The 11,611-nt window shown below is 43.9% G+C and overlaps 1 protein-coding gene across 1 annotated transcript in view; it reads right to left on the bottom strand.

Annotated features, from left to right (window-relative positions):
- Nucleotides 1–590: 590 nt before the first annotated feature.
- Nucleotides 591–11,611, bottom strand: part of LMX1B (LIM homeobox transcription factor 1 beta) — a 110,097-nt gene continuing 99,076 nt past the window's right edge. The window contains exons 4-8 of the mRNA XM_087753081.1: nt 10,621–10,799; nt 9,524–9,601; nt 9,054–9,120; nt 8,043–8,204; nt 591–6,316 (exon numbers count right to left, since the gene is read on the bottom strand). Of these exons, the coding sequence (XP_087609207.1) occupies nt 6,159–6,316; nt 8,043–8,204; nt 9,054–9,120; nt 9,524–9,601; nt 10,621–10,799 (644 nt within the window). The 3' untranslated portion in view covers nt 591–6,158. The remainder of the gene's footprint in view (nt 6,317–8,042; nt 8,205–9,053; nt 9,121–9,523; nt 9,602–10,620; nt 10,800–11,611) is intronic.

Genomic DNA, 11,611 nt, shown 5'->3' with positions numbered 1-11,611 from the left:
AGTGGTGCACCCAGGCTTGACATGACCCCAGGTATACCCAGAATGCTACTGGGCCTATTGCAGTTGACTAGTCATAGCCATGTGCTTCAGAGTAAGCCTTCCTGGCACTGCCAGGAGCAAGAAACGCCTGCCCCACACACATCTTGGGCCTGACAGAGCTCCATCTGAGTGGCTGGTCTGGTTGCACCATCTTTAATTCCCACAGACCTCTCCTGTCCTAAACTAGTCCATGCAAAAATGGTTGAGGGCCGTGATGATGTGTAAAAGATCATCCCCATCCCTGCAGAGGAGCTCTCAACCTGCAGAGGAGCTCTCAACCTGCAGAGGCCAAAGAATAGGGTGAAAGGAGACTCTGCCATTGCCCTTGCTGTGTCTCCCCTTGGAAGAAAGGAGGGCACCCACTGAGCAGCCTGGGCTGTTCCACAGCACTAAAAATATTAATGCAGTGCTCAGCTGTCACAGTCCCCTGGTTTTCCTGCCTGAGAGAACAGTGGTGCCATGCCCAGTATACAGAGAACACGCTTCCAGTCTGCAAAAGCAAAGAAAGAACTGCACACTGAAAGAAAATCCTGCTTTGTTTACAGGTTCCTTTTATTTACAAATATACTGAAGTGTAACCTCTCTCTTTTTTTTTTCTTTTTCTGTTTTTGTTTTGTGTGTGTGTGTGTGTGTGCGCACGTGCACATAGGAAGGAGCATAATGTATGAGAAACTTATGTATCTTAGCTGCCAGGCAATGGTGGCAGGAAAAAAAAATGCAGTGAAATGAAATTTAAAAACACTAATAAATAATTTAACAATGACAAGTAATTAAATTAAAAAAAAAAATCCGATCTACATACATTATGGTGGTTTGTTACCAACACAGAGGGAAAGGAGCAGAGAATCTACGGTGAGAGGCAGATGGTTAAGTATGAGAGAGCGTAGTCATATTTTTTACAAGTTAAACAAATTGTAACAGACAACTACAAAATACTACATTTCGATAACATAAATACAGAATATATAAATATACAAGTAATACAGCCATACACAGCTAAAAAATAGGGTGTTCACTTAAAAACAGAGTTCCCAATGCAAAGTATCTGACAGTCCCTTCACAGTCACTGCTGAGCAGAAACAGGGTGTGCAGCACCAAGGGGACCCAGGCTGCATCCTTGCAGAGGGCAAATTGTTGTCAGTTTATTCAGATAGGCCTCAAATGAGCAAGACCGCGCTTAAATCCCACCAAAGCCAAAAGACTTCAGGTACCGGCCAAGAGGTAAGCAAGCGCCCAAGTACCCAAGTACCCCGTAGCCAGAGAGAACAGACATCTGAAGCCCTGGCCATGCTGCTGTGGGTGCAGCTGTTGGCTGTCCCATGCCACCAGGGTGAGGAGGGTGGGCTGGAGATGGACCTGTGCACACAGGGAGCATCTGCTGTTCAGAAATGCATGACGTGGTTTGGGCATGGGATTGTGTAAAGCACTAACCTGAGCACTTGAGACTTTGGGTACTGTGGCTCCAGCTCCCATGGCTTTGACGTGCTTCAGTAGCCTCTCTGTCCTTTCACTGTTGTGACCAAGCTCCAGGCTTGTAAGAACCCTTCCCTTCCTCCTGGATTCTGCTGTTAATTTCTAGTGACTTTTAGGGACAACCAGAATTATTATGACACAGTTCAAGGAGGCACGCTCACAAACCCCAGCAGCGTCCCTAGCAGCATCACAGAGCCGGGTTCCCTGGGGCACCTGGGGCGGTGGCTTGGGACATACTTCTGATCCTTAAGGAAACCGGAAGGGAGCCCTGAGCACAGTAGGAAGAGGTAAGTGGGTTCACATCATTCCTGGAAGGTTTGCCAGCATGAAGAACCTTCTCCATGCAATGAGGGCGCAGCGAGGTGGCTGAGTTGCTGCTGACAGAGCGGCAATGACCCCTTCAAAGGACCTGGTAATACTCATCCGACTTGTGCAGCGTGGGTCTGAAAAATCCACTCAGCAGCCATCGTGAGACTCACGTGAGTCACATCTCAGGCATGGTTAGCAGCAACTGAGCCAAGTGATCTGGATGTTTTTGATGACAAGAGTTTAAAGAAAAGGAGATCAAAATGCCTAGGATGGTGTTTCAATCTTAGTGATTGCAACCACCATGCTTTACTTACAGCAACACAATTGTCTTCCATGTCGTGACTGTGAAACACATTTACCACCGGCACCTAACTGCTTATGATACAGGGTTTAATCCATAGTGCTGTGGTAAACAGGGGGCTGAGAACAGCAGTGCACGGTAGGAATCATCCCCTCGACAGTCAGCCATGCAATGGAAACATGCTGAAGCCCAGCTGAGAGCCCAGCAGTGGGATCAAGGGCCACACTGCTCCGTAACCATTTCTGAACGCTGGGAAATCTCTATGTGCCACCATTACAGATCTGGTAACTGCACAATAAAGACCTCTGAGGAAGCTAGTACCTAGCATATTCATTCTGGTCTCACAATCATCTTTTTTAAACATTATTGAGCAAACACTGAAACCTAATCAATCATCTTTTACTTAATTGCATCTTGTCACCACTTTAGCTTAACATGTATTCCTTGCTTAGCCAAAACAACGTGATTGAAACACCGTGAAGAGCTCACTTGATGCATTTATATTAGAGAGGGGTTAATTTCCTAGGGAAAATGATCACTGTAAGGTGCATGTAATAAACTGCTGTCATGACCTCTAGCCTTCAAGCTCCCATATGTGCAATCATTGTTTGTGGTTTCCGTGGAAGTGCCAGATGCTAAGAATTTTTGGCAAGAGTTTATCAATTTGACTCAGTGTAAGATATTACTGTGATATGGCCTATTAAACATTTTACTTTCACCTGATCGGTGACATTCCCTTGACAATAGAAGAGTAAAGCAGAAATCAAAAAGGTCAGAGGTTGCTATATAATCTTTTACTGCAGGTCCCAGGTTAAAACCACAATGATCACACTCCAGTAGGGTAATTCATTCCACAAAAAAAAAGTGACATTTATTTTGCTTTAATAAACTTTGGCCTTTGCCAGATATAACGGGTCCACTGGAAATCATTGGCTATGCATTCCTTCCCTTGACCAGCAGCAACCCACAGTGGCATGGGAAATGTTACGCATGCCAGAGGGCTTGACTGTGTCGTGCACATGGCACCAGAGATGGTATAATATGTGGGAACAAACAGCTAAGGCATCATCATACAACACACCAAGGGACGAGGAGATGGTATGTACAAGCAATGAAAAGGGGGAAAAAAAAAAGGTCATCCAAAAAATCAGCAGAAGATTATGGTTACTTCAGCTATAAAATGGGATATCTGATTCTTTTCTTGGAAATGGGCTGTTTTTTCAACATCCAGCCCAGAAGCAGAGGTAGAATTGGGACAAGGCAGTTCTCCAAACTGTAGGTCACATTATAATTCTCATAAAAGTCCCTGTAAACACGAAAAATGCCATTTTGATCCTGCCAGTAATGAGGGATGAAGCAAGGTTGTGTCTATGTGTAGTCTATAAACCCGGTATGTTTGAGATGGTGAAGATCTTTTTCTATGACTTTAAAGTAGCACAGCAGAAGGGTGGGGAGGAAAACTTGATGAATCCATTGAGATCAGTGGTGACAAATGTTTATAATGTGCCATATGAAATCTGCTTGCCTTCTGCCCTGCAAGCAGTGAGGATCACCTGAGTTCTTTATAGATGTTTGCTATCATGCAGAGAGAGAGGAAATTGTTATTTATTTTGATACACAAGGAAAATGAAAAATAATTGAAAGGGATGGGTAACAAAAGAAAATTCTTCCAATTTCAAAACATATCCAGGGGCTCACAACCTTCAACTGAAAATCCACATCCCTGTCAGAAAGCGAGAGAATGGTTGCTAGTAAAAGCATATGGGTGCGATGGACCCATCTCCCTGGGCATGGCAGCCAGCAGTTTGGACTGCTGCTGTGGAGGGAGGAGATGGGAACCTGCAGGGAGGGGAGTGTCACTCTGACATCCTTGGAGAGACATCGGTCCCTTTGCTCGCGAAGGGCTGTGTGTGCGGCAGATGGCAGGTCTGCCACCACACAGCAGCAAGAAGGGTTTGCCTCGGGTCTGCGCTTTGCTCTCCTGCACTGCACACACATAGTCTTCTCCCCCAGTGCTTTCCTCGTCTCCACAGAGTGAAAAATGCATGCACTTATCTTGCAGATAAAACTTTACTTTCTCAAGAAACCTTTAACATGCTTGGTCCACGTTTCCACGCTGGGGAGGAATGTGATCTTATTTTTTCCCTTGGACCTATTATCCAGTCCTCGCCATCCACCCCTCCCGAGACACAAGGAGGATCTTTCTCTGTCAGCAAAGGGGCTGGCAGCTGTCTGTGGGGCTTCCCAGCAGGACCCCCTCTGCTGTGGCCGTGGTGCCCTGGGCACTCAGTGGAGCTGCTCTCTCCCCAGCTGCTGAGGCTGTGGGGGCCCCGCTCTGCCCCCTGCCACAACCGGAGTCCCAGAGAGTCCCGTGGTCCTGCAGAAGGTGCTAAGCCCCACGGGAGACTCTGCAGCACTGGCCTGGTACCAGTCCTCAGCCTGGAGGAGTTGGATTAACCAACACTTTGGACTTGTTTTGGGCTATTAGGGTCAATATATTAAAGGTATTTATTTAAGAAAGTACCTATCCTGCCAATCTTTCCCCATGAGCTCTATTTTGAACACACCCTATAATTACTGATATTACCCTGGCAAATTTTCCCCATGAAGTTTTCTCCACTAAGAGCCATGACCGTACTTGTCTGCCTCTCCACATTATAATTATCACCAGGCAATATTTATAACTATACTATTATTATTTATGATATTTTATGCCCTACGAAAACCTATATGACATATGCTCAAACTTCAGCATCTGAGACATTCAGACTTCAGCTGGGACATTCCCTTCAATCTGTGTATTTGTTCTTCTTACATTTGCACTAATAGGTTAGTTGGAGTATTTAATGTAAATACAGGAGTCCCGTCAGTGTGAAACCTGCAGGACTTAGGTTGGACTCCAGCTCAACATATCTAAACCTCCCATAGTGATCTTTCATACTTTTTTTCCCCCAGTTGGTGCACATTTCAGGACTTCTGGTGGTTCAAGCTAGAACTGTATATCATAGAATCTTGCTGAGGCAAGATAATTAACTAAAGGAGTGCTTAATTATTCCAGATGGACAATGGAGCATAGCACATTTATGCCTCGTGCAAAACATAAATAAACAGAACAGAATGAACAACACATGTTTGCCAGTCATGGTCTAGACTTGAAATTTGGCACTGCAATACTTACAAACAAATGTAAATGTTTTATTCTCACACTTCAAAAAAAAATTAAATAAAACTCTGTCTTATAAGCACCTTTAGTTTTAATTATTTAAGATCAATACTAACCTAAATGCCTCTGTCCCTAACATGCATCTCCTTTCCAGGGTCATAGACCTTTCTTATGAAATCACTGGCTTTCTCCACAAATATTACTGTTAACCAGTTTCCTCAGTATCATATGCATAAGGGCTATAAACTAATGAGCAGATCTAGGTTATGTAGAAAAAGTGTAGAAAGGAAACAAATGTTGAACGTCACATTTACATTAACTTCTCACAGTTCAAATGGCAATTTATCCACAACATAGTATGAATCATGCAGGAAGAAAAGGGAGGAATCTCCAGTTTCTTTCATTTATTTGTCATATGGTCGACTGATGTCAGTATCGGTGGCTTTAAAAAAAAATGTTTAAACATCCAAAAGAAAGGAAGAGAGAAAGGAGGAAAAGGTCTAGCTTTCCGCAAAATCCATTTCCTTTACAACGATGAGCTCAAACCAAACCAAACCAAAGGTTGCTGACGAGCAGGGTCTTCTGTTCCTTCCGTGCTTGTCTCGTGGTCTGGTGCAAGCTGGGAATCAAGGGTATGGGACTGGTGGATGTGTTTTGTTTATACATATATGTATGTATGTAGGCAGGTATTAATATATATATACATACATACACATATATGCACACAGATACAGTCTTCCTAAAAATACTCTTTGCAGTCCAGAGGCAGCAGGAGTCACTGTGAAGGAAGAGCTGGGCAACATATGGCTGTAGAGTCTGCACTGGAAAAAGTCACTGGCTAAATATACGCCGGCTGCTTGTTTTCTTTTATTTTCATGAGGCGAAATATGAGCTCTGCATAGAGTACAGCCTGTCAATGGGGTTTCCTACTCTAGCCTGCATGGAGTTAACTTCAGAAGAGGCAAGAAAACAGTCGCTCAAGCTAGTTAAAGAGGTATCACTGTCGATATCATGAAAAATGGAGTCGTTTCCTGCAAATGAAACGTATATGTTAAGCTGGAGTCTGTGCAGCCAGAAGAGGACACAGTACACGTGGATGCTCATAAGTTGCGCACTGCAGCAAAAGGGAATGCTCCTGGCTTTGTTTTTAAACGTTAACGTAATTTCGCTCTAAGGGTCTGACCTACAAAGAAGGCGGCTAGCAACCAATTCACAGAGTTCAACTAGCAGCAGTGCCACTGAAAGCTGCTGGGATTTAATTTATACTTCAGTCAGCAGCACAAAAGAGAGTCTTGGCTGACGATGGGAGCAAAGAGTGCCGGGGAGGAGCAGGTCTCTGGCTCTCCGTGAGCTGGGATCCAGCATTCATGAGGGCACCAGAGCCACCGAGGAAGGTGGAACCAGACACCGAGTGCCCGTGACAGCAAAAAGTGGTCCAAGAGCCATAACCAGTAACGGTCTTCATTTACACACAAGGTAAAAGACAGATCTACGAATGCGATGGGACCCAGGAGGAGACCCAGCTTCCCTGGCCTCAAGTGAGCTACAGTTGTAAACATGCTTTCATTTCAGAAAATTCCACTCTTTTTGGGCTGGTTTGGAACAGCACCTTTTATTTCCCTTAGCAACTAAGATTTCAGCTTACTTCAACTCTTAAGGTACCAGAAAGAGCTCTGGCTCAAGTCCTGTGAGCACTAAGGAAGTGTTAGTCTGGATCTTTTTCCTCATGCACTCATTTGAAATGGCTTTGTGCTATCTATCTCCTGCACTGGTCATAGAACCTGCCTCTCAAGAAGTTTTGCTTAGAAAGCCAAGCAAATTGTTAGCAACAAAATCACAAGCCATCTAATGCTCATTGACACTTTGGATGTCCTCAGCTCCTTACAGGATTTACCAAATTGCCTGGTGTGTGTCGTGGACTTGTCTCAGTAGGAAAGTAATAACTCAGACCCAAAGGAGATTTCTTGTTGGCCTGTGCATGCCATGCTCATGAAAGTGATATGCATGTGGACCTCTACAGCGAAGTGCTCCTGGTCAGCAGAAACGAGTCTGATGTAACAGGCCCTTGTGGGCTACAGCAAGGCCACTAATCACAGTCTGAGAAATCCTCTTAAATTTTATTTAAATGCCACACTGCAATTGTCCAGAATCAATTATCAGGCATTTAATGCTTGTGGTGCGTTTGGTGCACCTACCCACTTGATGGTGTGTGGTAAGGAAATCCTGAAAGTAAACCATCATCTTGATTTTGGGCAGAGAATAAAATTACGTAGGAGAAACGTCCTGTGGTAACAAATCCATGCATCCAATCTGAGGGATCTTAGAGGGGTGCTTATTCATTTTGGAATGAATAGATTACTTCTCTTTATTAGACCACTTTTCAAGGCACTTTTTTCCCAAAGCTTCTAAGAAAAAGGAAAAACTTGTGAGGGAGCTAGAATTTGGTACTGTTTATTTTTCAATGTCTTGGATAGTGGTTTAAAAAAGTGGAGCTTGAGAGGTGATGTTGCTTGGTTTATCATTTATCAGAATTATACTGTGAAATAGTTCTGAAGGGTGTCCAGAGCCTCAGATGAGCTCTCTTCTACCCCCTTATGTGTACATGAAAATATATACACAAAACTGACTGGTACAAATTCCCTGGTACAAATCCCAGAAAAGATATCATAAAAGCAAGTAACTCTACTGAACTTTCGGTGTGTGAACTAGCGTACGAACCCTGCTATTTCTGATGAGGCAGAATGACGCATGCCTTACCATAAGGGTTCATGTGGTCGCCTGGCATTTGTGGAGGGGTAAGACCCTGCTGAAAGGGGTCTGTGCCATAACTGCTTTGATCCATTGCTACAATCTGCTGCTGTGGTGGTGCAAGTGGTGTGTAAGATGTCATCATCCCTTCCATTCGGTTGGACATTACTTCTGCAAAGCAAACAGGAGGGCACAGTCACTGCTTAGGAACAAAGAGGCAGCAGACCCTAGCATCAGTGGCAATACTGAACCCAAGTGCAGAGTGAACGCAGCTAGGTGTGTCCCATCATTCAGAGGAGCCTTCCAAATTTTGTCTGAAAGTACAACCCTGAGCAGTAAGTTGAAAGACTTGTAATTTCTGACTACATTTCTGGAGCTCTTGGGTGCTGGACCATATCTTCCCAAAGCCTGTCCTGTGCGTGACATAGCCCTATTATTCCCTAACTTCTGTTGGTACCAGTTTTTCTGGCTCTGTGTAAAGAGGAGGATTTGAGGCTGCAAGGCCTTGGGAGTTGGAGAACCTCAAGAGCATCCACAGAGCAGCAGGGCAAGCCCTGGTGCCTCTGTGCAGCTCCTGCCCCAGCTGCTGGGGCACAGGAGGGGCTCCCTGTGCCTTGGCTGTGGCAGCGATGCTGACGCCGTTGCAAGCAGCCTGCAGATGCCGAGCTGAGCATGGTCCCCCTTTCTTCAGGAGAAAGCAAACTGGAGGATCTACCTGGAGTGAGCCTCCTGGAAATCTCCTCCAGTGAAAGTGCCTCTGTACTGCACGCTTCTAGAAAGGAGGAGGCAGCTTCTGTGTAAGCACCTCCAGGGGCTGGCCCCATGGGAGAACTCTGGGATAACCTGGGGCGGGCACTCAGACACAGCACCTCTGTGTGTTTCCACTGAGGATGGCACACATTATCCACAGACTTGTGCATGCCCTGTATGGCTGTGCTTAAGACATTATGTGGGAATAGCACTTCAAGAAACTGGGCAGATTCTTTTTCCCTTGCTTTGCCTTCATCACAAATCCCCTACCTTGCCCTAGACGCTGCGAGTTTTGTTGCTCCTGCTGCTGCTGATGCCTTCGTGCCAGTTTTTTCATCTGAATAAAAGAGGAAAAACAGAACAATCTCATGGCTGTGAATGCAACAATTTTGTTTCCTTACAAAACTCTCTGCAAACATCGAATCAATTAATACTGACCATTTCTATTCATGCAGACACCACTGTGGGTTCAGTTTCATTTCTAAGCTTAAACATTTCAGTTTCCAGTTCATATTTGCATGCAAAATTTACTCCCAACCTCATGTTGCTTTGAGCACAAGAACTTAATGTCTGTGTTTGAAAGTTGCCTTTCTTGTATGGATGTAGACACCAGTGCATGCAAAATATGTACAGTTCAGTCCCTGGGATCTCCATGGTATGTACTACATCTAAGGGGAGGAGGAAATCTGTGTTGGAGGACCATTTGCGCTTCACTTTTGAGAACTTGACAAGCAACCTACCTTTGCTCTTTGGTTTTGAAACCAGACCTGGACAACTCGCACACTGAGTCCTGTTTCAGCTGCTAGTGTTTCTCTGACCTACAGGAGGAAATGTTTAATGATGTAATTTTTTATATTTTTTAAAAAAAGCTGATCAGTTATGTTAGGAGGAATATGCCTGCACTTACACTAAAAACTGCATGTACAGAATTGCTTTTAAAAATTCCTCATATCTTTGCATAGTTTGTTCAAGTTCTGCCCTTCATATGGCTACTAGTTTCATAAGTACTGAACAAATAGTCTGAGCTGTGTAAAAATGACACTGTCGTTTAAAGATTTTTATTTTACCCATGAAACAGTTCTGTGCAAAAAGATACAAATTTGGCTATGAACATTTTTTTATATTATTGAGGTACAATTTCATACTTTAAAATGGCAAAAAGGCACATTGCACTGTCCCAAAAGACACAACTTGGTACGTCAGAAGGAGAATGTCACTTTTTGCAAAACTGACAGCTTTCAGGATGCAACTCCATTTTTTTTTCCAATCAAACTTAGGAGGAAACAGTTATCTGGGATGCTTTTCACAAATATTTGATTTTCACCAGCTTCATCAGTGAAGCAATACGTTATACCTTTCCCTAGCTGCTATAAACAAGATCAACAGCAGGGTTAAGTTTCATAAAAAAGCAAGACTGGAAGGACAAGTAGTGGCACCAAAGCTGAGCACCCGTCTCACTAAATAGTGACTTCCTCTGTGGTGGGACAGAGAAGGGCAAAAGCCACTTGTTTACCTGGGCTCTGACAGTCAAAGACTACTTCATGATTTATAAGAACCAAATATTGCTGTGCAGCAGGAATCAGTCATAGAGCTGCTCCACGTACTGTGGGTGAATATCCAGAAATAACAATGAGCTGGTCCTAAGCTGCTGATTGCTCCAGGCTGAGATGGTACTTGGGTGAGCATTGCCACATGCTGGCCTGGTTTCTGTATTCACTCCAAGGCACCTGCTGCTGTCCCGGGAAGGGGCAGGGAGATATCTGGAGCTGTGGCCTGACCCTGTCACCTCCGTGGCCTGGTGTCAGAGCTGACTTCAGGTCCCTGATGAAGCACCTACCTTCCTACAGGGCTTGGAAGACACTTCAAAGGATGCTTTGAATGCTCGTCTCTGCTGCGTAGTAAGTATTGTCCTTGGTCGTTTAGGTCTTCTTGGGTCCTTCCCATCATCACTTCCTTTTCCTTGGGTTACTTGTCCTTTGGTGGGCTTAACATCTCCGTCTTCATCATCGCTTTTAACTGGTGAAAAATAAACAGGATATAAAATTGTACTTGTTCCACCAAGATAACAGGGTTTTAAGAACTGCTCTTCAGCTGCCAAACTAGCCAACAGGTTCAACTATTATTCCATGTTTATTTGAATACCTAAAGTAACTATGGGCAGGAAGAGACTAGCTTAGATTTGTGTGTACTGCCTAAATCAAATGCCATGAAAACATAAAAATATGTTTAATTTTTAATTGAGGGCATGGGACTGATCAGGGGATGGAAATTCAGAACATGCTTCAATGTTTCCAAGAATTGGTACAGAGAGACTTTGTGCCCTTCCAGCATCGCTTGGTCCCCTGTGTGCAACCACACCGACTGACACACACTTTTCCCTTTACAGCAGAGCAGCATCTTCTCCTGAAGCATTCGCTGCAGACAGGTACTACTGCCCGCACTGCTATGGCAGCAAAACAGTGTAAACGCAAATATCACAAAAATATCTCAAAGTCTGTTTAGCTAAATCTCGTGTAGATTACAGTTATTGTTCTGAGTATTTTGAAGCTCCAGAGATAATATTAAATATAATCTTTGCCATCTCATTTCTGTGTCCCACAGAAAACGTCAGTATTCTTTCTCTGTGTATTTCAATGTATCTATATGTGCATGCACAAATTTCTCTTTCTTGCTAAATACATACAAGTATAGATGTGCTTGTGTAGACCAAATAGGTTATTTGTATTTTCTACAGTTAAATTCTGAATATTCATAGAATCTGGTGCAATTACGTGTGCTAGTATATTGTACTGGGAAATCTCAGTCACAGTGGCAGAGGTTGAAGAGTA

The sequence above is a fragment of the Nipponia nippon genome, unplaced genomic scaffold, assembly GCF_047370975.1.
Source record: "Nipponia nippon isolate SJK-2023a ecotype South Korea unplaced genomic scaffold, ASM4737097v1 scaffold_16, whole genome shotgun sequence".
Classification (NCBI taxonomy): Eukaryota; Metazoa; Chordata; class Aves; order Pelecaniformes; family Threskiornithidae; genus Nipponia; species Nipponia nippon.
This window is presented reverse-complemented; position numbering and strand designations above follow the sequence as displayed.